We start from the raw sequence: 24,686 nt of genomic DNA on the forward strand, positions 1-24,686 counted from the left end.
GATTAATCAATCAAATACACAATCTTAATTCTAGAACCTAAGATAGTAATTCAATAATCAATCAAAATCCTACAGCACCGCATCAATATCCTAGCTATGCATATTCCTGAAGATACATCGTCAAATGCATTAAACCTGAGGCCTCGGGATGTGACGAAAGATTTCGGACCTGCCCTCTCAGCCATAATTGATAACTTTGAGACTTGTAGAAAGATAGAAACATGATTTCCTATCACCTTGTGGAACTTATAATGAGCAGATGCATATCCTCTAAGGACATTACAGCCTGATCTAGAGCATAGATTCTCCACGACATGGAGAACTAACGAAAGGCATATCACACAAAAGAGTCGTAAATGGGTAAGAGTTATTATATTAAGTCATAGAAACATGTAGCTATCAATCAATTCCACCAATAACCTAGCTCATGCAAATTGCATGGAACATCTCATCATCCTCAACAGACCAAACCCTAAATTCATAAGTGGTTACCATTTTCCACCATTGGTACTCTCTATCCGTTTCCTCGTGATCGAACAGAAGAATTGCAAATTTTGAGCGATCCTTTATACAAAATGTTGAAGTTGTTAGATTAATGTACGTGTCCGATAAATTGAACAATGATTTTTCTATCATATTTATCAAGTTAGGTTTTCCATAACTCTTATGTTCAATGATCATGACCCATTCAAAGTTTGGTTCGGTAATCATAGTTAGCCCAATTACATCCAATCCAAAGTTTCCAACTATAATAGATGGACTATGAAGAGAGTAATGAATGACATTTTCTTGGAAATGTACTCTCAGTGCATCGACAGCATCATCCACATCTAGATTCGTCAATTTTGGGAGAACTTTGGAGAACTCAAATATCGGTCCATCACCTGGATCAATTTGTGATGTGGTGTTGCAAATGTATTCATCAATCGAGAAGATACTTTGAATCTGAGGATAACTCATAGCCATATGATGTATTAGAGTCATCATTGCTAGCGAAGTAAGCCCATGTAAGAGGGATGGTCCAACATCCTCATTGTTTTCTACTGCAGCGTAACTATGAAAGACATGGAAACACGAGAGTGATACTTGACTTAACCAATACTGATCAACTTCAGTAATTTTGGTTATCAAATGTGAGATCAACCTCAAAGTTCGCGGCTCCTCCACTTTGGAAGGCCTGGCTTGAAATTGATGAATTAAACGTAAGGCAGAGCTCATAGGGAGGGACATGTCTTCATTTGAAATCTCTAAAATCTCTGCGTCATGTCTAGAAGTGATCGGATTTTGTACTAACCAAAGTTGGTGTGAAGAATGATGATCAAGAATTAGTTCTTGTTCTTCATTCAGAGGATAATATGCATTTCTAAATATGTTGCACCATCTATTCTTCATATCTTCTGGAATCTCCAACAGTAGACCAATACAAGAACAAAATAAATTTTCCTGATACTCGGATTCATTTTGTAAGCCTCTGTAATCTTGTTTCAAGGACATGAGCTCTTCACTTGCAGATTTTTCAGATTCTTGTTCTTTTAAAGAGCTCTTGTACCTCTTTCTTAGGGCTTCGAACTTTTTCTTTTCCAAGTCCAAAGCCTTTTCAGCTAATCTGATGTTATCATTTAGTTTGGAAACTTCCACCTTGGATGCATTCCATGAATCTAGGTTTCTCTTGGCATCATCTTTATTATTCTTGACACCAATTTCCAAATTCGTGATTCGACCATTGAGCTCATTGACCTTGTCATCAAGTCTTTTGTTTTTTTGTTTCTCTTTCTCGAGGCTTTCACGTAATTTATGAATGAGATTAGCATCAGGTAGAGTTGCTGGTACTTGCACAGCATTACTCAATTGTTCTTGTAAGTCACTAATTTGATTGCGGAGGGGCAACAATTCAGCATTTTCTAGCAATCTCTTTGTTGCAGGACTCAAGCTTCTGATATTATCTAAGGACTTATTATTCAAAAGAATGAGAGCATATGCTTCCCCAATCATTGATTCGGCGTCTTGCTGTTCTCTAGCAAGGATATTTCGTACCCTGTCTGCTGATGCTTTGTCATGCTCTTCAGGATCCTTGACTTGACGTTCATCTCGATCATTCCAAAGTTCTTCAAGTCTTTTCCTCGCTGCATCCAATTGAGTCATTTTAGATTCATATGAAGCAGTTAGGACTTGGTATCTCTCCCATTTTTGTTTTGAAATGGAAACTTTGCCAAATTCTGTATTACAATCTTTCAAGAATGTATCCACTTTTTGAATGTACTCTTCCATGTGTTGAATTTTTTCATTGGCCACAGCTCCAGGTCTGGGTATATCATTAAAGGCATTAAACAACCCATAATTATTTGGTAATGCCATCTTGGTTATTTTCGTGCTTTCACACAATGTATCTATATGTTGATGAAGATGTTTTTGTTCGACATGAAGTTCAAAGTGTAAAGTGGAAGTCATGAAATTAGTCTAACTTTAATAGGGAAAGCGGAAAAGCGGAAAAGTGGGGAAGCTGGCAAAGCGAACTCTGGTTGGTGTAATATGTTTCGATGGGATTGCATGATATCATGTCATTATATGATTGTTACTTTCATTTACATCTTTATCTAACATTCTAATGCTTACACTTGACGAATTTCATGTTTCTTTTGGATAGGTCTTATATTTGAGTTCTAGCGTTAGAGTGAAAATAGAAAATGTGGATATGATGCATGAGGAATTGAATCATTTAAGTTATGTTGGATCACAATTCAGTTGTCAAAAGGATTGTTAAAGTTATAATCTTGTGATTCTACCATTTCTCAAAAATTAAGTCGGCCCTTCCTTCCCCTCCTTCCATTCACGCACCCATTCCATCCCTATCAGTCGTACAAGTGTCTATCATCAAATCGAACACTCTTACTACTTTTATTACTAGCTCCGCTATCAGAGCGCCTCACACTCGAAACTCCGATTCCACGGCTAGGTCCAGAACCCGATCCACGGCTAGGTCTAGATTTAGATCCACGTCCAGACTCAGACTTGTGACCGGAGTTACCTTCCTTGTTGTGGTGGAGATTATCTGGATGTAAGTTTGGATATTTTCTCCAACACTTCGCTTCTAGATGGCCAAATACCCCGCAATAGTGGCAGGATTTGTCGTTTGCCCCAGAATTTCTGTCTCCAGGATCATCATTTTGAGTTGACAAGGATCTAGATTTATTCTTAGAGCCAAGAGCACCATCACCACTTGACAACTGTCCAGCTACCTTCTTAGAAGATTCGACTGTGGTCTCCTTTGGTGTGACAGGAGCATCGTGCATGGGAATATCATCTTGACACCAATCCCTGGGCTCAAATTCAGGACCATCTTTGATAATATAAGTCTCAGGATTTGGTCCTCCATCATCAAGCGAAATTCGATAGTAAAATAGCATATATCGACCTTTGTCTTCAATTGACCATCGCTTTCCAGTCGCTTCGTATTCTGACCTCGCAGTTCCTTCAATTTGCCCTCCGACAGTCTGGTGAGGTTTGATCTCTTTGCCTTTGTAGGTATACGTACGGATATCATCTTTGAGGCCATTTTTGTCTCCTAACCTAATTATGGCGGTTATAACATAGGTGTGTTTCCTGTCGTCGCAAACGAATTCCACTTCATCTGGATTCAAAGGTGTGGTCATAAATCCAGCCATTTGGAAAGTTCTGATTTCGGATATGGACCGGCCCTTCTTTCCTGGTTCGTACAGAATTGAAAAGAAGTATGGCCTCGCCGAGAAGTGCGCACGCAAGTGATTTCCCCTCTTTACACCCAAAAACTGTCTGTTGATGAATTGGTCTATTTCGAGGCTTCCATCCCATTTCAATTCGTTGAATCGCAGGAAAGTTTCTAGATCCACTTCGCCTTTCTTCCATGCAGTGTCGGGCTCATCAACCATCTTCTGGATGACCAAACGACTTGCGACATTCAAGCAAGGATGCTCTTTGAAGAGCCATCGAAGTCTCTGGTGGCCAAAGATACTTTCGAATGAGAGATCCGCGTTCTTGATGTCTTCCTCTGAAAGCTCTTGAGTACCGAGAAGTTTTTTCACAAGCTGATATTTGACTTCATGATCTTCCTCTGATCTCCAGCCAATATTTGACCAGGCAGCCTTGTAGAATGCAGTTTCCTCTGCCGTGATTGTGATTTCAGGAATGCCGAAGTTTGCATTGAGACTCAGAAAGTGTCGGAGTAGTGTTAATGCAACATCGATTGGAGTTACATCGACTGTGAAAGCAAGTTGTCTGAGGCGCGTTGCTGATGATTGTTTGAACGTCGAATCATTAATAATTGACACCGATTTATCAACTTTGCATCCCTCCAAAGGTCGAACAATCATAAAACAATGTGCATGTTTCACGATGTTTCCAGGATATGCTTCTTTCAAGCTCTTGACTGTGTTAGTCGTTTCATTTGATGGCTCTTTCTGTTCCATATTTGATGTCATTTTTATGCAATCAAATCCTCCAAAAGATTAAATTGTAGAATTGAGAAAACAGTAGTCAGACCTTAAAGGAAACTTACGCCGACAAAATGAAAGTTCAAGCAAGCGAAAAACTTCAAAAAGTGAATCCAGGTCATCACGGTACCTCTTTTATCCGACTGATACAACAAGAAGCATGGTCTCATGGACCAAACGTTAACCATATCACAATGTTCATGAAGCATGCCACATCATCAATTTTAAAACATCTCTATGATACGAATACCTGGTAGCATTGAAAGTGTGGTATGTTAACTTGGATTTGTCCATTCGTTTGGATTCTTGGTGACGGGGAAATGTATCATTCAAGTGTATCGAGACTCCTCCGAATTACTCGGGGTCAAGAAAGTTCCCAGGCCCAATGGATCCTACAGCAGTACCGCAAGAATACGAAGGTCAAGAGAAGATTGAAGTTGGCGTTTCATTGAAGAATCAGAGCGCAGTTCCGCAGATCAATAGAAACAATACCTTCCCAGTTTCTACATCGATAGAGGTCAATTCAAATACAGGTAAGTATGACAAGCCCCTCCATTCATTCAACTACCCCTTAAGCCCCATTTTCTTCTAGCTAACAGGTGAAATGTAGTCTCAACATCCCATATACCACTATTTCTCAACCAATAATCTTCCGAGTCGAAAGAAGTAATTTCGAAATTTCCATACCGTCCAATTTTACATCACACTGAGCAATCATATCCGCATTCATGTTAACATCAAAATGACGTCCCGGCTTTCACCAACCAAAAGAGAATAACCTCCAGTACTGTATCGGATCCCAACTCGCATGGCAATTACATGTATGGTTCGAACGATGAAATTGAACAATACCTTCTGTGTGGCGAGCTGTTAAGAGTCTGTGAACACAGCACAGAATCGAAAGCAAGCTGGCTCAACAGTACATTCAATAAATCACCGGAATGGAGTTCTACACGAACGACATGACGAATATGACAATACACAACGCGAAATCCTCAACTACAAGACCAATTACGGAAAATTTTCCAGCCATTCCCGACCTCAGTTGTTCAAGATTCTTCGCTACGATCCGGTACAAGATTCCGAAGAAGAGGAGCTATGCACATTACCAACCGAGTGAATCGATCAAGGGCTTCTACGAATATATAGTTGTTTGATCTGACGTTGACAGGATAACTAGAACTAGTCAAGCTCGAGCCAATTCAATATGTGCCGTCGACAGTGGGTAAAGTGGAGATTAAACATCAAAAATGATTCGCACCCAGGGGATGAACATCTTGTTCCCATTGTGACGGCTGTGCTGGACACGGTGCGGCAACTTTAGAAAGAGGTGTAAACATCTGAATGATATTCGATTAGGTGGGAGGGCGCGTGGATAAATACAATAGGAATAATGCAAAGGTGTGAATTGAAATTGGTGACTAGTTGTATGATGGGTGAGAGGTTCCAAAAGTGCTCAACATGAGGTCTTATGCAAAATCAAGAGCTTCAAGTCCTAGTAGTGACCATTTAGTGATGCAGATTACTCAACCGAAGTCTAAAAGGTCGAGCCCGCTGTCTGCTGAGGACCACATTCAATTGAATGGTATGACAATTGAATTGCAGATATGACCAGAGTGAACGATTAAATCTCAGATCAGTCTGCGGTAATCAAGAATCCAACAAAGAAGGACCAAGATCCTCTAGAAGAACGAACCACCCGTGCTACGCGAGAGGAAATGCTTCAAAGCAAAATCCAGATCCTTCAAGAATAAGTAGCGGCTCTGCGTACACAGCTGAACGCAAAATATCTCCACGCCCCCGAATCATCACCAAATTTGGGCCAAAGTTCTTCAAATAAAAGAATTTATGACGATTCCTTTGGAGCACCACAGGATCAATCTCGTCAGAAGGCACGATTGAGCAATGAATATTAGGTAGATGATGATCTAGTCACAGACATCATTGGCGGAGGGCCAGTATACCCAAAAATGTCATCCATGGGGGATCGCTGATATTGCAAGAACTGAATGTATCCTGGGATACAATTGACTCGCAACGGTGAGCGCCAATTACAATTGGGTTGAGGCCACATGTGGCCTTCCTAAATGCATGTCAACAGAGGAATTAGGGGATGCTGATAATTCTCATGAAGATCTTGAAATCAATGAATGTGCATTCGTCAACTGGCGGTTCTCCCCAGATTTTAACCCCCAAGTCGAAGCTGACCAAAGGAATAAGCCTAGTTCAAGCCTCTGAGGCCTCTGGCGGTTTGCCACCCAAATTTGCCGAATTTCTTGATGTGTTTGATGAAGAAAAGGCCCAGGAATTACTCAAGACTGGGGATTCTTAAACAATACCTTAACGAAAATCTCGCCATAGGTTGAATACAGACTTCAAAGAGTCTGGTAGATGCACCCGTCCTGTTTTCGTCAAAGGCAGACGGGAGCCTAGGACTCTGTGTGGATTATCGAGCTCTCAACAACATCACCGTCAAGGACCGGTACTATCTACCCTTGGATTAGAGATTCTGGATAGACTGATTGGAGCTCAGTAGTTCACAAAGCTTGATTTACGAAAAGCTTGTTATCGAACAAGCATCAAAGAGGATCATGAGGGAAAGCAGCATTTTGATCGGGAAATGGTCACTTCGAATACTTGATCATGCCTTTTGGGCTGGCCAACGCCCCAGAAATTTTCAAAGCTCATATCGACAGTAGCTTCTCCGACTTGATGTCAATGTGATTATCTATCTGCATGACATCCCCGTAATTTTCCATGGCAACTCCAAAGACATTGAGCATATGAGAGGAGTGCTCCGTCAATTGAAGCAGAATGGAATCTACGCCAAATTGTCAAAATGTGAGTCTAATACTTAACAAGTAGAGTTCTTAGGGTTCGTCATCAATGCAAAAAGAACCGCCTTGGAGAAATCTCGAGCAGAGGCCATCTAACATTGACCGGAACACAAGGGTTTCCGAGGCATTCAAGTGTTTATCGGGTTTGCAAGCTTCTACCGGCGGTTTATTGAGGGATTCTCTCTGATGGTCAAGCCATCGAAGTCGATGCTAAAAGTAATGGAGAATGAAGTCAAATTTAGCCCCTTCGATTTGTACGAGAAGGCCAAACAAGGATTCGAGAACTTGAAGAAGGCTTTCACAACCGCTTCGATGTTTAGAATTTCCAACCCTTAAGCCGCTTCTCGTTTGGAAACTGACACTTCAGAATATTTTATCGCCTGACTCATCAGTCAATAGTACAATGATGAAGAACATTCACAAGTGCATTGGCAACCAGTCGAGCTCTGGTATAGGAAACTCAACGGCGCCGAAAGAGAATATAAAACTCATGACAGTGAGCTCTTGGCTATCGTAAAATGCTCTATGCATTAGAGACATCATTTTGAAGGAAGTCTTTTCCCGGTGGAAGTTTTGACTGAGCATCAGAATTACCGATACTTTATGACTACGACCAAGCTGTCTTTGAGGCAGTCTCAGTGGGTACTGGAGCTCTCACGGTATGACTTTGAAATACGCCATCAACCAGGGAAGAACAGTCCAACAGATGTTCCGTCTCGATGGCCAAATTTCTCAAAGAACCTTGATGAGGATCTAACCTTACCCACATTTCAACAGAAACTTAGGCATGACCTGGCTGCTGTAGGGATTGCGAGTTTAGGGAACAGGGATGCCATCCAAAATCAGATATTTATGGTAAATTAGGCTCAACCAGCGGATTAAATGCAAGAACAGAGCTCGCCTCTGAGTCACTTTCATAAAGTGAGTAGCGCCCTACAAAACTTGGTACCAAGATGTCCAGTGGCACGAATCTCGATCAAGGAAAAGGCTATAGACGATGCTTTATATTCAATGATCAAGATTTTGAAGCTAATTCAAAGGAACGATGCTTTCTGTAAAGCAAAGAATTCCTTGCTAGTCGCACATTCTTCAAAGCATGAAAAGTCTTTCAGAGTCGATGTTTAAGGCGTGCTGAGAAATGGTCACGCGGTACTCGTGCCAGAAGTTCTTGCTCTGCGAGAAGAAACCTTACAGATGTGCCGCCCACTACATTATTGCACATGAGTTTGTTGAGGACAAAAACCCCTGGAGGTGGACAGTTTTTAGGAGCTGGGAAGTTCTAGTATTCAGGTACCATTGGCGCAAGAGTAGACTGGGTAGACTCGGGTGGCTATTGATGTAAAAGTAGACTCAGGTTAGATGTAAGCGAAGAGGGGTAGATTTAGGATAGGAGGATTAGATTGAGAATTAATACAGGAGGTTACATTATTTCTAGAAGTTCTAAGGGGTTTTTTCTTTCCTCAGCCTTTAGTTTATCAATAAAAATACGGTGTAGTTTTCATTCCCTTCTATCCACTATACGGTCGAATCGCTAATGTTTTCGGTCGTCGGAATTCTGACATTTGTGCCATTACACTTTTCGTTCTCGGTAGTGGAATATCTGGTAGTGCAAACAGTCCTGTCATGCTCATCGCTGGCAGAACTGTGCAAAGTCTCGGCGTGGCAGGAACCTACGTGTTAGGCGATATCATCATATGCGACCTCGTTCCATCACGTCATCGCGGTTCTTAATTAAGTGCTGTACTCTCATCCGCTGGTATCGGTTCCACAATAGGCCCAGTTATAAGTGGAGTGCTCGCAGCTTCTAGTTGGCGCTGGATCTTCTACATGAGTCTTCCTATAGGCATCATAGATATTGCTGGGCTACTACTACTACTGAAAGCCAAGTACAATCGCAGCCCTACCTGAATTCATGCGCTAAAAAGGGTGGAATTTATCGGTGCTCTCATCTTTATTCCTTCAACAATTTCGGTATTCCTTGGGCTCATCACAGACGGCGTTAGACATTCATGGTCCTCTTGGCGAGTCATCTTACCTCTAGTTGCTGGAATTCTCGGATGGATTATCTACCTTATTCACCAAGCTACTTCGTCTATCTGTCCATCTCCAAGTAATCCTCCAAGACTCTAAAACCGGACTTCCGCAACCACCTTTCTTCTCATCTTCTTATGCTCCGTTGTACTCCAATCTATATCATACTTTATCCCTGTCTATTTTCAAGGTTTTCAGCTCGTCTCTTCAAAGGGTTAGGTTTAGACTCTGTAGCCAACTCAGCCTTTCGTTGACTAACAGACCTACTCATAGCCGACGCGTTATCCTTCAGGATATTGTATGGGGGCAACTTCAAATTGGACGTTGAGTCGTACTGGCCGTTTTGATTGGATCCAAAGGGAGTCTTAGAGTCAGATTTTTTGAATGAAAAGAGGCCATTTCCTCGAATTGATGACATGAGTGCACTATTAATGGTGGTTCTGATCCAGAATGTGAACAGCTGGAATACAGCTAACAATAACAGTACCGAAGATCTCTGCAATTTTGAAGAGTAATGTCAGTGAGGAGGTACCAGAAAACATTCACACAATGAGCATTTTAGATCGCTGACAAGCGTTTAAGGAGACTGATATCAATGAAAATGACTATATGAACGAAGACAGCGTACACAATAATGATAGGAACAGAATTCAGCCGCCATCACCATCTTCTTATGCAAGCAATGAGACAACGGGAGACAACGGGTGACAACAAGAAAGAAGAACTGGGAGATATCGAGGCCAAAAGAAACATTATGAAATAGGAGGATAGAGCTTCTGGGACTTCGAGGAAACCTTCTAATAAATCCGGCAAAGTCTATCCATACACATCATCTATGCTTTTGTGATCTGAACACTCACCAGATTGGCATATAGACAGTGTAATAGCTGTAGAAAAGGTGGAAGAACTGTTAGATGTAAAGTTCAAGATAAATTTCAAGACAGACGTGAGATTTGAAATCTGACCGGTATCAGAAAAATGGAACAATTTGATGGCTAGTTCTTGGGGAATCGAAGATCAGACTTGCTGAATCCCAAGATTTCGTACAATTTTGGCATCGGGACTGTATAGGCAAGAATTATAGTCTAGGATCTCTGGAACATTTGTTAGATGAAGGTTCATGAAGCGAGAATAAAAAAAAGGAACATGGAAAGTTTAAGTATCGAAGAACGAATACAAAGGAAAAGACTTTGTGGCTCACAACACAAAATGGCTCATTTGTTCAGAATGAACAATATTCAACATGGAGCGTTAATATTATTGCTACCACAATCTCAACTATGACTAGTGAATACAGTAAATTAGAGCAAGATATTTGAAGCAATCTTGCGAATAAATGGTATTCACTTGAATAAGGCAAACTAAGCCATGAATTGACAGAAAACCCTGAAATTGATTGAAAATATCTCTGCGAAACTCTTGCATTAATTCTTGACTTCACGCAACCAAACACAAAACTTTACCCAAAACGATCCTTCCTCATCGAAAATGTTCTCACAAAAGAGAAAAGCATCTTCTGATGCAGAAGATCCTGACGTATCATCCTCTCAAGGTCACCTCCCCGCTTCTGAACTCTCAATTACCCCATCAGGCATACAGCAAGGTCCAACAAAGCGAGCTTGCTCACAGAATTCGGTCTTCGAATCCATCGACAACTTTGGTATGGGCGCAGAAATCAATAATGATTCCGGTGATCACGATGCTCCGAATCAATCTGAACAACCTACAGCACACTCTCTCAATGCAACCCACTCAGATCTTGATGAAGCTACTTCACCTCTCGCTCAAATGTCTGCTGCTAGCCGAGAAAGAAAAACTGCGCGTACAAAAGCTCTGCAGGAAAAGATAGGCTTTGAAGCTTGGAGAAAAATAGTGGAGGCCAATACAAAGACGACCGCAGTAACACAGCTCCGGGTCAAAGAATCGGATCGACGCAATAAGCTCCTACCCATGACGCCGGGTGGCAGAATCAATCTTTACACAACCTATCTTCCCATCGATTGGGTTTGTCGCGAGATGTGGAATACGCAATCCCAGGAGGTTGGAGCTGCATTCAACGCAGTATTCAAGAGCTATTTCGATGGCAGTTCTGAGTTTCGTGTCTGGCCCGAGCCATCTGATTGGGACTTGTTCGAGAAGTATCCAAAGACCGGTATGAAGAACTTGGGTAGAGCCAGAGATTTTGTGGTCTTTTGGGAGTGGGATTATCAAGATAGGATTTGGGAATATACTTCGAATAAGGCTTCTTTGAAAGGCTGTTTGGAAATGTTTATGAACGGGGATGATGTGAGGAGATATCAGGATTTTCTAGCTAGACCGATGACGAATCATCGATCATAGCTGGATTATTCGCCTGTATCAGGAAGCCGTCGAGGAAGCATGGATATTCTGGCGGAGTAAGGGATATATTGTGCGGGGATGCTGTGTTTCCGGGGTGGTATATGGAGCTTTACATTGATTGCGGTATTGTGCAAGATTTCTCTATGATTCTTTGAGATTGGGAGTGAGGAAATGTACATAAAGAGATTACGGCTGCTATAGATCAAGCGTGGAGTAACTATTGGGGGATTTAAGCACAATACTGTAGATTTGATCTGACAAATAATGACTTGAAAATACAAGCCCGATCAATTAAATCGACCTTTTCCTCTGTCGTACTGTTTTCACCTCTTTTTCTTCTTCTGTATTCTATCGCTTTTCTTGCCTTGAGTGACTGAAGCATCTTGTTCGTGATTGATGTTAGTTCCTGCTGGAGGATATCTTAATTTGGAGACCTAGAAGCCTCCCATCCTTCCTCGTAGAACTTCAAGCCCCCAAAATTCTTGCTACATCTCGATATTGCTTCTTTCAATGACTCATTCTTCTATATACTCATTCTTTTTTATGTTCATTCTTCCCATCATTTGCTTATTTGCTGATTCAATCTTCCAGTCGTCCTCCCGGTACCAAGACCCGCCGCATAACTTTACTTAAAAGGCGTTGTCAAATTAGGATATTTTGGAAAGTTTAGAAGGTATTTCAAGCTGCTTTAGAGTTCAGAGTATGATTTAGAGGAGATGCAAAGAGGAGAATTGGGGAAGGGCAGTAGCTCACACGTACTACCTCTTTTCTAGTTGACCACCAGATCTACTGGTTCGGGTTCATCAGACAAATCTGACTTCCACATCGCTCGGTTTTGCATAGCTTCATTATCTTAATTGTGAGTGCGCCTACTTCCCACAGCACACTGAAAACTACTTCGCGGTGAAAAATTGGACTCCCTGATAGGCTTCTTGTCAAAAGACGAAGATCTTTAATCCAGTAATAAACGATCAATTTTTCAAAGAACACGCAGCTATGTTCAATCAACATACAGAATTTGCAGTTGATTAAAATCTTGAAACACTCGGTAGTGATTTATTAAAGTCTACGAGAAAATTATCGTGCCGGTCTTTTTGCGGAGGGTTTTCATAAGTCGTGTTCCACCATGGACCAATTCACTTGGTTTAATGACAACATGTGGATCATGATGCTTGATCGTATCTTGTCCTATGAAGTTTGGGTTCTTTGACACTGAAGAAATCCTCTAGGGGGGTCTTATTTGTGTTCAAGTCCTTTGGGCTCCAAGATAACGTGTGGTGTGCGAGCACATAATAGAATTGAGTTAACAGCGGCAAGTTTGAATCCAGGGGGTACGCGAAGGAGAAGAAAACATTTTAATGCAGTCCCAAGTCTTACTAATACCATGGGAGAAGGAGAATAGATGCTAAGTTTATGAGTATCAACTTTCATGATCTATTTCAATGCATCACAGAGTCCGGACCGTAGTCCCACAACAGAAGGGCCTCAATTTCCGGATCCGATATATATTCAGAGAGTTCAAAATCAAAAGATAAGGAGCTTCGAGTTGTTGGACAGCACTTTGGACCTTATTGAAACACCTACGAATGAACCCTCTCTAGATAACCTCGGCTATTTTAAACGAATATTCAATGTCTTGAAATTCCAGGGTATTCTAGAACCATAACGTTAAACTCCCGGATGTACGACCTTTCAGAACCAAGAAATTCATCTGCAACTCTTGATATCAACTAACTAAAGACATAAAGATTAATTCCAGTAAACGCAGGTGGAAATAAAATTGCAGCGAAGATTCATTCTAAACTCTTAGAGTCGAGGGCCGCGTGTGACCTACCTATATACCTCCTTACTAATTATCCAATTCTCAACATGCCCTCTTCATTTCCATCCTGTCTCTTGTTAACTTACGCTTACACTAACACTTACGCGATACACGGAGCTATCTTTCCTCAACATCTCAGCTTTCACACCGGCAGGCAAAAATCTGCAAAGCAGCAAAACACAACTCCAATGTATGCAGAATATTATTGATCCAACAAATTCGTGGAAAACTGTTTCTCACCGAGGCTACTCAGATGAATTCTTTTCACCTTGCTACACAACACAACGTAGACACAATTATTCTATCACGCAAATTCCACCACCCTCGACTACTCCTTTTCCGTTAAAATATAGAGAATCCTCCTCAACGTACCTTAGTTCCTATGCAAAAACTTAAAACGTACATCCAAAATAATACAGCATCCGCTCAAGATCTTCCCTAGGCAAATTCACCTTCCTCGGCATGAATCAAAGAGCATAGCTCTATCAACTCAGCCTGGCATAAAAGTCCCATCCTTCTCTATAAAAATCGTATCATCCCATTACCAAAGCATCGATATACTTTATTCACATTCATAGAGATACATACCCTAATCAACATATGCACAATTCCTCCATCCCAACTACACCAATTCTTTTTCATTCTGGGATTTAGCTCAAGGCACCCTCCAAATTTCTCACATATAATCAATATATAAACCACACTTGCAAACAAATGCGGATAGACTAAATTTCCCCGACTATAACACCTAATCTCTAGCCCCGAGTTACTCAAGACTTCACCACCCCTTTAAACAACACAACACAATACCACAGATTTTCCCTTTCCCCTTGAAAAGTAAAACGAACTAGATACCAACCCTAAATCAACCGTAAAAACAAAAACTCTAATCTAAAGAAAAATAGACAGCGGTAACCCCCAGCAGCACCAGGATGAGCTCCACAGTCAGTGCCAAGAACTCTAGACCGCACATAAGAAATCCTTAAGCATCACGCCCCGTGATTGATAGGAAAGAAATCATGAACTGGAGAGAAAGAAAAGAATGAAAATTTACAAATGAGATAGAACGCGAAAATGAAGAAGAGGGTGAGATTATATGTATCGATATCCATCTCCATGTCCCATACCTTCTACTCTTAGTCCGTAGTTGATTCATAACAATCATGATGAAAAGGAAGAAGAAACAGTGATTTATTTTCTTCCACCTACCTCCCCTTACTCTTTCTTCTCTCTCTCCTACCCACCCACCTATCCTACCTCTGCATCTCACCTCCTTCGCCCCTCACGCACCTCTCAACACCCGTAAGTAGAATCACACACACTCATACACCCATCCGAAACCCAGCATCTTTCTCTACCTCTCACATCTCGAACTCCCGAGGACAAAAGGACACAAGAATACCAAAATGTTAAGTAGCAAGCAAGCAAGCAAGAATAGAAAGTTTATGAATTCAATGAATATCTATCTGTACCGGATCTATATGCACCTAGACATGAGAGATGACAAGATTTTGATTTTCTAATCAGGTCAGAAAAGAAGGAATGAAAGCAAGTAAACAAGCAAGCAGGCAAGCAAGCAAGCAAGAAATCCTAATTCCTTCTTTCAGAACACCATCCACCCATCTATCTAAATCTTCGCTTCTTCTTCAACTCCGAATTCAAAGACGCAAGCCAGCCAGCCAACCAACTACCCTTTCATACACATATTCATTTACTGTAATAATTTGTTTGATACTTGGAATCTACCTAGCTAGAATCTGAGGTTTTCCCCCTTCAGCCCAGAAAAAATTCAAAGACTTCCTTTCCTAGGGAAACTAACTCCTTCCACCGCTGCATTATCAACAAACCAACTACATCTTTCTCTGGCTCCCTCATTAACCAATGCACAAGGTAATCCATTTCCCTTTTCGAAAATCTCCTTCATAATTTCCTTCTTTCCACCTCCTGTTGCTACAAAAGCTATCTTAACTCCATGTGTCACCACCGGCAATGTAAGTGTAATTCTCTTTGGTGGTGGTTTTGGACTATCTTCAATTGGCGCAACCCACGCATCTGTTTCCCTCAATAAAGCATGTCCTGGAAACAAACTACACGTATGACCATCAGGACCACAACCCAATAGCAACAAATCAAAAATGGGCAATTTGACCGAATCCCGAGATGCGAAACTGCGCACAAGGAGTTGTTCATACTGATCTGCCAATTCTTGCACATCGTTCAAGTGCGCCGTATCAATTGGGTGCACAGTAGGTTTGCCCATTTCGGCGGGAATTTTATCGAGGAGTTCGCTTTTGAGGAGTGCGTAATTGGAGTCTTCATGGTCGAGGGGAACGGCTCTTTCATCTGCGAAGAAGATTTCCCATTTGGAGAAGTGGATAATGTCGTCAGGACCGCTAGATGGGCCGAGTAAAGCCGCAGCGAGAGTTTTAGGGAGAGAACCACCTGAAACAGCGATTTTGAAGGCGTCGTGGCGGGCGAGACCGGCGGTTTGGGCTTGTACGATGTATTGGCGGAGAGTTGTGGCGAGGATGTCGACGGTTGGGAATGCGAAGAGATTAGGTTGTGAGCCAACCATTTTTGCGATGTTTTAGATTATGTGAGGGTGGGTGAGGGTGTGGGTGAGAGTAAGGGTGGGAGGATTGGTGAATTGGTGAATTGGTGGTTGATATTGGTATGGAGTGAAATAGCTTCGCGTGATCTTTCTTCGGAAAGGAACAGAATTCTGGAAATGGAAATAGGAAGGTTGGAAGTTTGTGGGTGATTGATGCGAACGGAGTTGAGAGGGAATTTTGATGGTGGGGGTTTTGTGTTTTGGGTTTTGATGGGTTGGTTGCGATAAGTGGATTTTTTTCTTCCTTCTTCTTCTATCTGAAAGCGGTGGATTGATTAGATTGCTTGTTTGCGTGTCTGCTTGCAAAGAATTAAATTTTTTGACGATGACGATAATGGAAGGAAGGTGACGATGGTGGGGGGAATACACATATATAGGTATACATAAACTATACTAGGTAGGTATATATGGAAACAAAGCGTTTGCTATCGAAACATATAAATTATCTGCGAACGGATTTTATTATCATCGTACCTTTCGGTGCTCCTTGTTGCTGCTGGGTACGAAAGGCTGATCAATTGATTTTTAATATATTCTCACGCCAAAACATAACCGATGTGGAAAAGGCTGGAAGATTATTTCAAGTGAAGCCTCAGAATGAAGATGATGCGTGAGGTGGTGAGTGATGTCTGTGATCTTCCAAACTTTTTCGGAAATTACTTTTCATGTGTTTTGGGCCCCGCAAAGATGGTGACGATGTTTTCGGTTCGATGGATACGAGATAAGAAAGAGTGCGTGCTTATATAATTGATGAGTAAGGCGACGTGAAGATGGAAATGAAAGCCGTACGAGAGAAAATATTTGGGGTCCAAAAATATCATCTTTCAAAGGATGTGCGGATCTATTATATTGACCCATCGAATAGCATCTCATATCTTCGCCCAAGTACGCCCACACTCACATGTCCGGTGTACGCACTCCTGTCCATATCCATCCAAGGCAAAAGAAGGCGAGAGAAGGCATCCAACACACACGGGAGGAAATCCCCTTTAGTAACATGAGAATACGCACATACGTCCCTCTAACCTGCATGTCTATCTGAATGTAGCAATATTCTTTCTCAACATGGGATCCTGTACCGTGAAGCTGCGACTGGTAGTGGAAGGAGTCGTACTGATTAGTAGGCCTGTTTCACAGATATTTGTTTGTTAAAGGTGCTGTACATCTCAGGTCCACTCTCCTGAAGCCGATTCATTCGATTCAGCCCATGCATGCAAGATCTTGACTCCTGAGCCCGCGAGATTGAAACAAATTATTTCTTGGGAAGGAGTTTCGCTTCGTAATCTCTTGGGTGATTGCGTCTCGAGTAAGTTTGTATCTTCGGCCAAGCCAAGCGGCAGTTCGTTCTGATCAAGCAGTAGTTCTTCTCGGCTTCTCTCCACCGCTTTCACTCCACCGGAATGTATACCGCTCTCCCTGAGGAATTGATTACCATTCTTTGATTGTTCTGGAGCTTCTGAACTGCTTTGATTGTTAATCGTCGAAGAATTCTCTCACGCGGGTCTACCCCTCCATGATCCGTCATCCATTGTCCATTGTCCCAAATCTTTCTTGGTGGGGTGAACTTGTGCTGCTCTGCAGCTCTTGTGGCCACCGACTGGTCACTGGTCAGTCATACAGAGTACAGACAGAGTACAGAGGAACACAAAACATATCCATCCGGCATTCCCGCGCAAAAAGGGGAAGATCTTCAATATATCTTCCTCTTTCCCGGTATCAATGCAGGAAATCAAGTATGTGGAAAGTTTGTTGTCATGCCGTGAAATCCTATTGAACCATACGAAGTATCCTATCTCCCTCCGAGCCTCCCATGGTGTACCCATCTCTTCGGATACTTCCTTATCATAATTCCTTGTGTTCCCGCTTTGATCCGTTCGCCTTACGAAGCTATCCAGAATCAATTTCCACTATCGCTGTCTTGGCGCTTCGTCATACCTCACCTATCAGGTATCACCAATTGATGGCCCAGAGTACATCACGTGATCTTGGTGGGGTTGATTGATCTCTCGGATCTCGTCCGATCGATACCTCCGCTGAAGCTCCGATTGTTTCTGTACGTTGTGCTTTTCGAGTCAGGAATTCATTATTGAATCCGACATTGATTCGAGCGTCTTGAGTTTATCTTTTACACGATACCCCTTTTACCCGTTTGAGTTATGGCTTCACCAAAATATCTTACTGGCGATCAATCTGCCATAAATCATTTTATTGATCAATTTGATGTGCGTTAAGTCAGTCCTACAAAAGCTTTGAAGCTTGAATTTGTAGGGTGGATTAAGCTGACTCTCTTCGCTCTTCAGGTCTTTCTATTTGATTGCGATGGTATATACGATGATCAGTTCGCGAGGAGAAAGATGTGCTAATATGCAAAAGGTGTTCTTTGGTCCGGAGATCATATCTTTCCAGGGACGGTCGAGACCCTGGAATTGTTGAGATCCAAAGGTGCGCTCCCCAAATCCCGTTTAATCGCACTTTTAAGGAATACAAACGGTATTCCTCCTCATGGAACAATAGCTGATCGTAAATTACTCTAGGCAAGAAAGTTGTCTTTGTAACAAATAATTCCACAAAATCGAGAACCGAATATCAGAAGAAGCTTACAGCCCTTGGTATACCAAGCAACGTTGATGAAATCTTTGGCTCAGCCTACTCCTCCGCAATTTACATCTCTCGAATTCTCAAACTTCCAGCGCCCAAGAATAAAGTCTTTGTTTTGGGTGAAAGTGGTATCGAAACAGAATTGAAAACAGAAGGAGTGGAATTTATTGGAGGAACAGATCCAGCATACCGTCGCGACATTACACCAGAAGATTATAAAGGAATCGCAGATGGCTCATTACTCGATGATGATGTTGGCGTAGTTTTGGCTGGCTTAGATTTTCACATCAATTATCTCAAGTTGTGTCATGCTTACCATTATCTTCGTCGAGGTGCAGTATTCTTGGCTACGAATACCGACAGCACTTTACCATCAAACCACACATTCTTCCCTGGTGCTGGATCCATTTCAATTCCATTAATCAACATGATAGGAAAGGAACCAACGGCTTTAGGTAAACCAAACCAAGCAATGATGGATTCGATTGAGGGGAAATTCCAATTCGATCGTAAGAAGACATGTATGGTTGGAGATCGATTAAATACAGATATTAAGTTTGGTATTGAAGGAAAACTTGGTGGTACATTAGCCGTTTTAACGGGAGTCTCCAAAAAGGAGGAATGGGAGGCTGAAAATGCTCCAGTAGTACCTGCGTACTATGTTGATAAATTGAGTGATTTGAGGGGTTGAGATGTGGACAATTGTGGAGTAATATAGAGTGATAGAGGGGTAAAATATATGCAATATTACAACATGGAAGTAACGATATGATCAGTCCCTTACGCAGTAGAGTAGAAGATGAATGGAACCCATGAAAGAAGGCAGATAGATAGTTGAATGATTGGAAGAGAAGAAAATCGGTGTTAAGGAGAGGAGTTCGGATAAATGACTAGTCAGGGAGTGAAAGACGTGGTAAATCTAGCCCCTCTATTCAACGATACATAGAAATAGAATCATTCCCGAGCGATTGAGACAAAGTTTCTGTATGGGTGGTATTGATCGACGGATTATTTTCTTCTTGTAACTTCCTTATTTTGAATATCATCGAATGATTTTCATGGACTGACATTCTGTGGCTTGAAAATGGCTTTTGGTAATCATTACTAGCCTGCGGTGTAGTGAAAAAGGGGTCTTGTCTCGCCTTGTTTTGCCTTGCCTTGCCTTGCCTTGTAGAAGACCCTACACAGGTACTTCTAATCGAGCGTAGCGAGGATGGGGGTTTGGGGGCTGGCCCCCATGGTGTAAAGAATTTGGAGGGTTGTGGGGAGTGCGTTGGGGGATATGATGTAATTGTATTTTATTCTTTGGTTGGTGTTTGGAGATTTTTGAGGGGGGAATGTATGAGACTGGTTGAGAGAATGGAGGAAAGAATAACGCTCCGCTGGGCCACTGCCGTGGAGGCCGTTTTCGCTTCGCTCTGGGAGAAATGATTCACAGAGTACAGTAGAGTATATGAGTCGGTTAACAAGTATGGCCATTTATCTTTGGAAATTGATTCATGTGTCATGTGTTTGTTTGAGGAATAAAGGAATGAATAATGCACCGTTACATAGGCGACTACCGTGGAGGCCTTTTCGCTTCGCTCTGATAGAGATATACATAACGAGCTAGTTTTAAAAGGGGAGGGGGAGGGGGATCTCTGGGCATATCCATATCTTGGTAATGAAGTCCCTACATGCACATGCACCGGGGCTTGGGGCTTGGGGACTTGCCCACATTCTTCGTAGATAAATATAAAAATTGCAGAGATCCAATTCGATAATAAAATCACCGGAGCATATCCTCCGGCTTTGAATGTGCAAATTTCCCTGGTTTCGGTAATTGTACTGGTTTGGGAGGGGCGGCAGGGCTAAGGTGGAAGGCGAGAGTAGGGGTTCAACAGGGCGGATGGATGACTGGCTTGAGACTGGGTTCGTGAAATCCTTGACAAAAACCAAATCTCCTCAAAAACCAACACCCCCACCATGACTTCTTCCGCACCACAACATAGTCCCAAAAAAAGACGACTCGTGCAACCTTTTAACTTGGATAAACCACTCTCATACTTCTTTTATTCTAAGGATCATGCCCAATTCCATTGCACCATGGATGGAGACAGCGACTTGGAGGATGATACCTCCATCTTTGTGGGGAGACGACATGAGTTAACTGAAAGATTGGAGGAGGATCCTTACGATTTATTAACATATCTCGAACGAGCGAGCGTCTATAGCGATTTGGGATACCCAGATTTGGCATCGGGAGATAGTTACAAGGCTTTGTTGTTATGCGACGAATTGAAGGACGAAAGTTTCGAATACCATGAACAAGCGCTCGAATCGTTCAAATCTCGACTTGCCGAAGGCTTCTCGGAAAACATCTTAAAGAGACATATATCTGGATTGGCAGCTGCGGGAAATGTCACACACACCTTTGAAAGAAGTGGAATTGAGAGGTTGAACTTGGACGAGGTGGATGAAGAGATATATGTGCGAATCGCAGATCGGGCTGCATTACGATGTTATCAAAATCTCTCATTGAGTCTTCTGTTATGCGGATGCTTAAAGAGTGCTTATGATTTTTGTAGCAGAGGATTAAAAGTTGCTCCTGACGATGAGGAATTGAGTCAAGTGAAGGATTATATTTTCAATATGGCGAAGAGGAGGTTAAAAACCGACGAGGTGGATATTTCCGAATTACCAGATCAAGGCTTAGTACGACGCGAAATATATCCTTGGAATGACCACGAGCCCAATCGTTTTTCGCTAGAATCTCTCGACTTTTTAAATCAGGAATTACAAGCTATTTCTACAAAGGTGGAGGTTAGAGCGGTTGAATTACCTACACTTGTGGAAGCTGCCATTGTGCAGGAGGAGGATGGACATATACCAACAAACAAACAATTGGGATTATTCGCAACCGATGATATACAACCCGGCGAAACAGTCCTCGAAGAGACTTCGGTTTTAACAGTTAATAATCGTTTAAAAGATGCTCTTTGCGATGCCTGCAGTACAGTATTACCTCCATTGGGTAAAAATAGTACAGTAGTAGGATGTCCTGATTGTTATGATATTATGTTTTGTAATGAAACCTGTCTCAATCTCGCATTGGAGACATATCACCCAGCTGTTTGCGAGAAAGATGTCGATACTATCTCTAAAGATCCAGACCCAAAAGAATCACCAAATGCCCTCTATCTTCTCCTTCTCGCTCGCGCGTTAGCCATGTCGGCAACTCAAGAAATTCATCCTCTCGATTTGAAAGAAGTTAAATTTATTTGGGGAGATTTTCTCGATTCTGCTAGTAATGCGGTTCCTATTTCTCCCAAATCAGAACCACCTCCTGTTTGGACTCTTCCATTTTCATTTTCGTCCAATATCGCAACTCCTCTTCATATCCTTGAGAAAATGGATATTGACATGTTTGCTGAAATCGCAAATTATGATCTTTGGATTTTAAATACTTTGTATAGTAAATTCAGGGGTACAGCATCGGCGAGAGTCAATACGACAACGGGAATGCCGGAAGTAGCGGCTGTTCATCCTCTTTGGTGTTTGGCAAATCATGATTGTGATCCAAATGTACAATGGGAATGGGGAGGAAGAATGAAATTGTGGTGTAGGGAGACGAGAATTAATGGGAAAGGTGGTGTGAAGAAGGGAGAAGAGATTTGGAATCACTATTGTGATATTGAATTGCCGGTTCAAGAGAGGAGAGAGTGGGCAGAAGGAAGTTTGGGAGGCTGGTGTATGTGTGAGAGATGTAGGAGGGAGGCGGGGGAGGTTGATGGGGAGGGAGAGACTAATGGAGAGAGAAGGTCGAATCGATTTGCTGAGGGGGAGAATTCGCTTACACCTACTGGTGTGGAGGTAGATGGAAAGATTGTGGAGAATGGATATGCGGATTTGAAGATGTCATTTTCCGAGAACGAAAATGTGCTGTCTAATGGAGTTAAGAGGGTAGTCGAATAGTTGAAAAATGGGAATCTGGTTGGCAAAGAGTCAAGACAAATGGGAAGTGGGAAGTAAGGCTGTATGAATTAGTGATATTGGATATATGATCATTGAGGAAGCGAAAAGTGTTTGATTTGAATGGAAGTTGGTTAGTTGGCTGGTTGCATAGGAGTTGATGGAAGGAGGATCTATATATGATGAGTGGATGAATGGATGAATGGATGAAAGGAAGGAATGCTTATTCGATGTAGAGATATGGAATGGAATGTTGAATTCTAGAGATAGGTATATAAAATAAAATGAAATAATTTAAGTGCAAGACTATGGTAGAATTATATTATGCATATTGTTTGATCTTATTTTTGGGGGGAAGAGGGAAGAGGGTACAGTAGATAGTGGCTTGATTTGATAATAAGGGATGTTTGAATTTTTAAAAGGGTTTTTTATTGAGTGAATGAAATGAATAGTGTTCATTGTTTGGATTGGATTTGAAGTTTTAGGTTTTAATAGGTAAGTAGTTGGTTAGTTGGTTGATTGGGGAGCGAGGAAGGGTTAGGGTTTGATGTTTTGTTTTGTGGAGTTTGAATAATGAATGGGTAATAGTGAATTGGAAATGAGGGATGGTTATTTGAATAATTGATTGATTGATGAGAATGGAGAGGTGGGATCTTGTGATATAGGACAAGATAGGATAGAAAGAAGGTTGGGTTTATGAATTCAATTATAGATTAAAAGATTGAAAAAAAGGAAGAGATCATATAAGCAATTGATTAAACATATATTATTATCTAAAGATTAAAAAGAATGAAACTTGTAGAAAAAATTTGATTTATAATTTCTTCAAAAGTTAAATAAAATCAAACAAATTATAATGATTATTTCTAACGTGGTTTATCAGTGAGTGGGTCATATCAGTGAACGGGTCATTTGAAAATACACCAAAATTAGATCTTTTTCAATATTCTTATTTTAATAACTAATCATTATTTTCAAAAAAGAAAAGAATATCAAATAATAATAAAAATTTAACTTTTTAGAAATCGAATTTTTACATAAATATTCTTATTATATTATAAAAGAAAGTGGAAATTGTCACGATTTTCGTTACAAAAAAGTTATTCCTTTAATAACTATTATAATAATTTAAATTTCTAATAAATAATTAGATTTTTATAATAATTATATAATTAAATTTTATATTTTCAAATTTTATAAAATTATATTATTAAATGAAGAAAGTGCACGGTTACACACAGACGAATTTTGTATATAAAATGAGGTGACCCATTCACTGATATGACCCACTCACTGATATGACCCACTCACTGATAAACCACGTTATACAAATTAAGTTTATATATACTCTTTTGAAATCACTTAAATCAAATCATTTATTTAAAAAAAATCCAATACAACAATCAAAGATTAATATTCTATAAAAATCAAATAAAAAATTCAACTTTGTTTTTCATAAGTAATCCATTTTACAAACTTTCCAATATCATTTTTATAGAGCTCAATTCTATCTTTGAGTTGCATTTGTATATAAACTATTCCCTCCTTATTACAATTCAATGCCCCGGCATTAATAAAATCAAAATGGGTAAATCCGGAATTCACAAGGACTGTGAAATACTCATTGGCCAGCTCAATTACACACATCCAGCGTTACACACAGTTTATGTATATGATATTCAGGATCGCGTGCTAAAATTAAGTGATGTCATTCTTGTGATAAACAATGTTATCACAATGCCTTACCTTGCTCTCTACATTGATGACATATTGGGAACTAATTTCATTTTCAAACTTCTCATCGGAGTGAAAAGTTTAGACCGAGAATCATAGCTGCTGTCGAATGTATCGTTCATTTCAAAGCCTCTGAAAATCATTAGTATCAAGTCGACTTACTGTTAATTTTCTTATTCATTGTGCTTGTGGCACTGGTTAAAGTTTTGGTTCAATGTTGTGTACTAGGCCACGCCCCATCACAGTGATATATAGAGAAGTGAAATATTAAGGGGAATTAGAGCATCGAAGTACTA

The 24,686-nt window shown here is 41.0% G+C and overlaps 7 protein-coding genes across 7 annotated transcripts; 4 read left to right on the forward strand and 3 right to left on the reverse strand.

The window, feature by feature from the left end:
* Window positions 1-420: 420 nt before the first annotated feature.
* Window positions 421-2,427, reverse strand: BCIN_10g00070 (hypothetical protein; the record flags this gene model as incomplete). Its single annotated transcript, XM_024695363.1, has 1 exon — window positions 421-2,427. The coding sequence occupies exon 1, from the start codon at window positions 2,353-2,355 to the stop codon at window positions 421-423; it is 1,935 nt and encodes a 644-aa protein (XP_024551157.1). The 5' UTR covers window positions 2,356-2,427.
* A 179-nt stretch (window positions 2,428-2,606) lies between these two features.
* Window positions 2,607-4,568, reverse strand: BCIN_10g00080 (hypothetical protein). Its single transcript, XM_001545684.2, has one exon. The coding sequence runs from the start codon at window positions 4,440-4,442 to the stop codon at window positions 2,850-2,852; it is 1,593 nt and encodes a 530-aa protein (XP_001545734.2). The 5' UTR covers window positions 4,443-4,568; the 3' UTR covers window positions 2,607-2,849.
* Window positions 4,569-4,636: 68 nt separating this feature from the next.
* On the forward strand, window positions 4,637-5,864 carry BCIN_10g00090 (hypothetical protein). Its single transcript, XM_024695364.1, has 2 exons — window positions 4,637-4,999; window positions 5,077-5,864. The coding sequence occupies exons 1-2, from the start codon at window positions 4,852-4,854 to the stop codon at window positions 5,112-5,114; spliced, it is 186 nt and encodes a 61-aa protein (XP_024551158.1). The 5' UTR covers window positions 4,637-4,851; the 3' UTR covers window positions 5,115-5,864.
* A 4,858-nt stretch (window positions 5,865-10,722) lies between these two features.
* On the forward strand, window positions 10,723-11,964 carry BCIN_10g00100 (hypothetical protein). The gene has a single exon (XM_001545689.2). The coding sequence runs from the start codon at window positions 10,823-10,825 to the stop codon at window positions 11,672-11,674; it is 852 nt and encodes a 283-aa protein (XP_001545739.1). The 5' UTR covers window positions 10,723-10,822; the 3' UTR covers window positions 11,675-11,964.
* A 2,939-nt stretch (window positions 11,965-14,903) lies between these two features.
* On the reverse strand, window positions 14,904-17,200 carry BCIN_10g00110 (hypothetical protein). Its single transcript, XM_024695365.1, has one exon. It carries the CDS (start codon window positions 16,069-16,071, stop codon window positions 15,286-15,288), a length of 786 nt encoding a protein of 261 aa, XP_024551159.1. The 5' UTR covers window positions 16,072-17,200; the 3' UTR covers window positions 14,904-15,285.
* Window positions 17,201-17,660: 460 nt separating this feature from the next.
* Window positions 17,661-19,764, forward strand: Bcpho13. Its single transcript, XM_024695366.1, has 4 exons — window positions 17,661-18,329; window positions 18,408-18,429; window positions 18,481-18,549; window positions 18,642-19,764. Exons 1-4 carry the CDS (start codon window positions 18,264-18,266, stop codon window positions 19,394-19,396), a joined length of 912 nt encoding a protein of 303 aa, XP_024551160.1. The 5' UTR covers window positions 17,661-18,263; the 3' UTR covers window positions 19,397-19,764.
* Window positions 19,765-20,492: 728 nt separating this feature from the next.
* BCIN_10g00130 (hypothetical protein) lies at window positions 20,493-22,985 on the forward strand. Its single transcript, XM_024695367.1, has one exon. The coding sequence runs from the start codon at window positions 20,671-20,673 to the stop codon at window positions 22,657-22,659; it is 1,989 nt and encodes a 662-aa protein (XP_024551161.1). The 5' UTR covers window positions 20,493-20,670; the 3' UTR covers window positions 22,660-22,985.
* The last annotated feature ends 1,701 nt before the right edge of the window (window positions 22,986-24,686 follow it).

The sequence above is a fragment of the Botrytis cinerea genome, chromosome 10, assembly GCF_000143535.2.
Source record: "Botrytis cinerea B05.10 chromosome 10, complete sequence".
In the NCBI taxonomy this organism is placed as follows: domain Eukaryota; kingdom Fungi; phylum Ascomycota; class Leotiomycetes; order Helotiales; family Sclerotiniaceae; genus Botrytis; species Botrytis cinerea.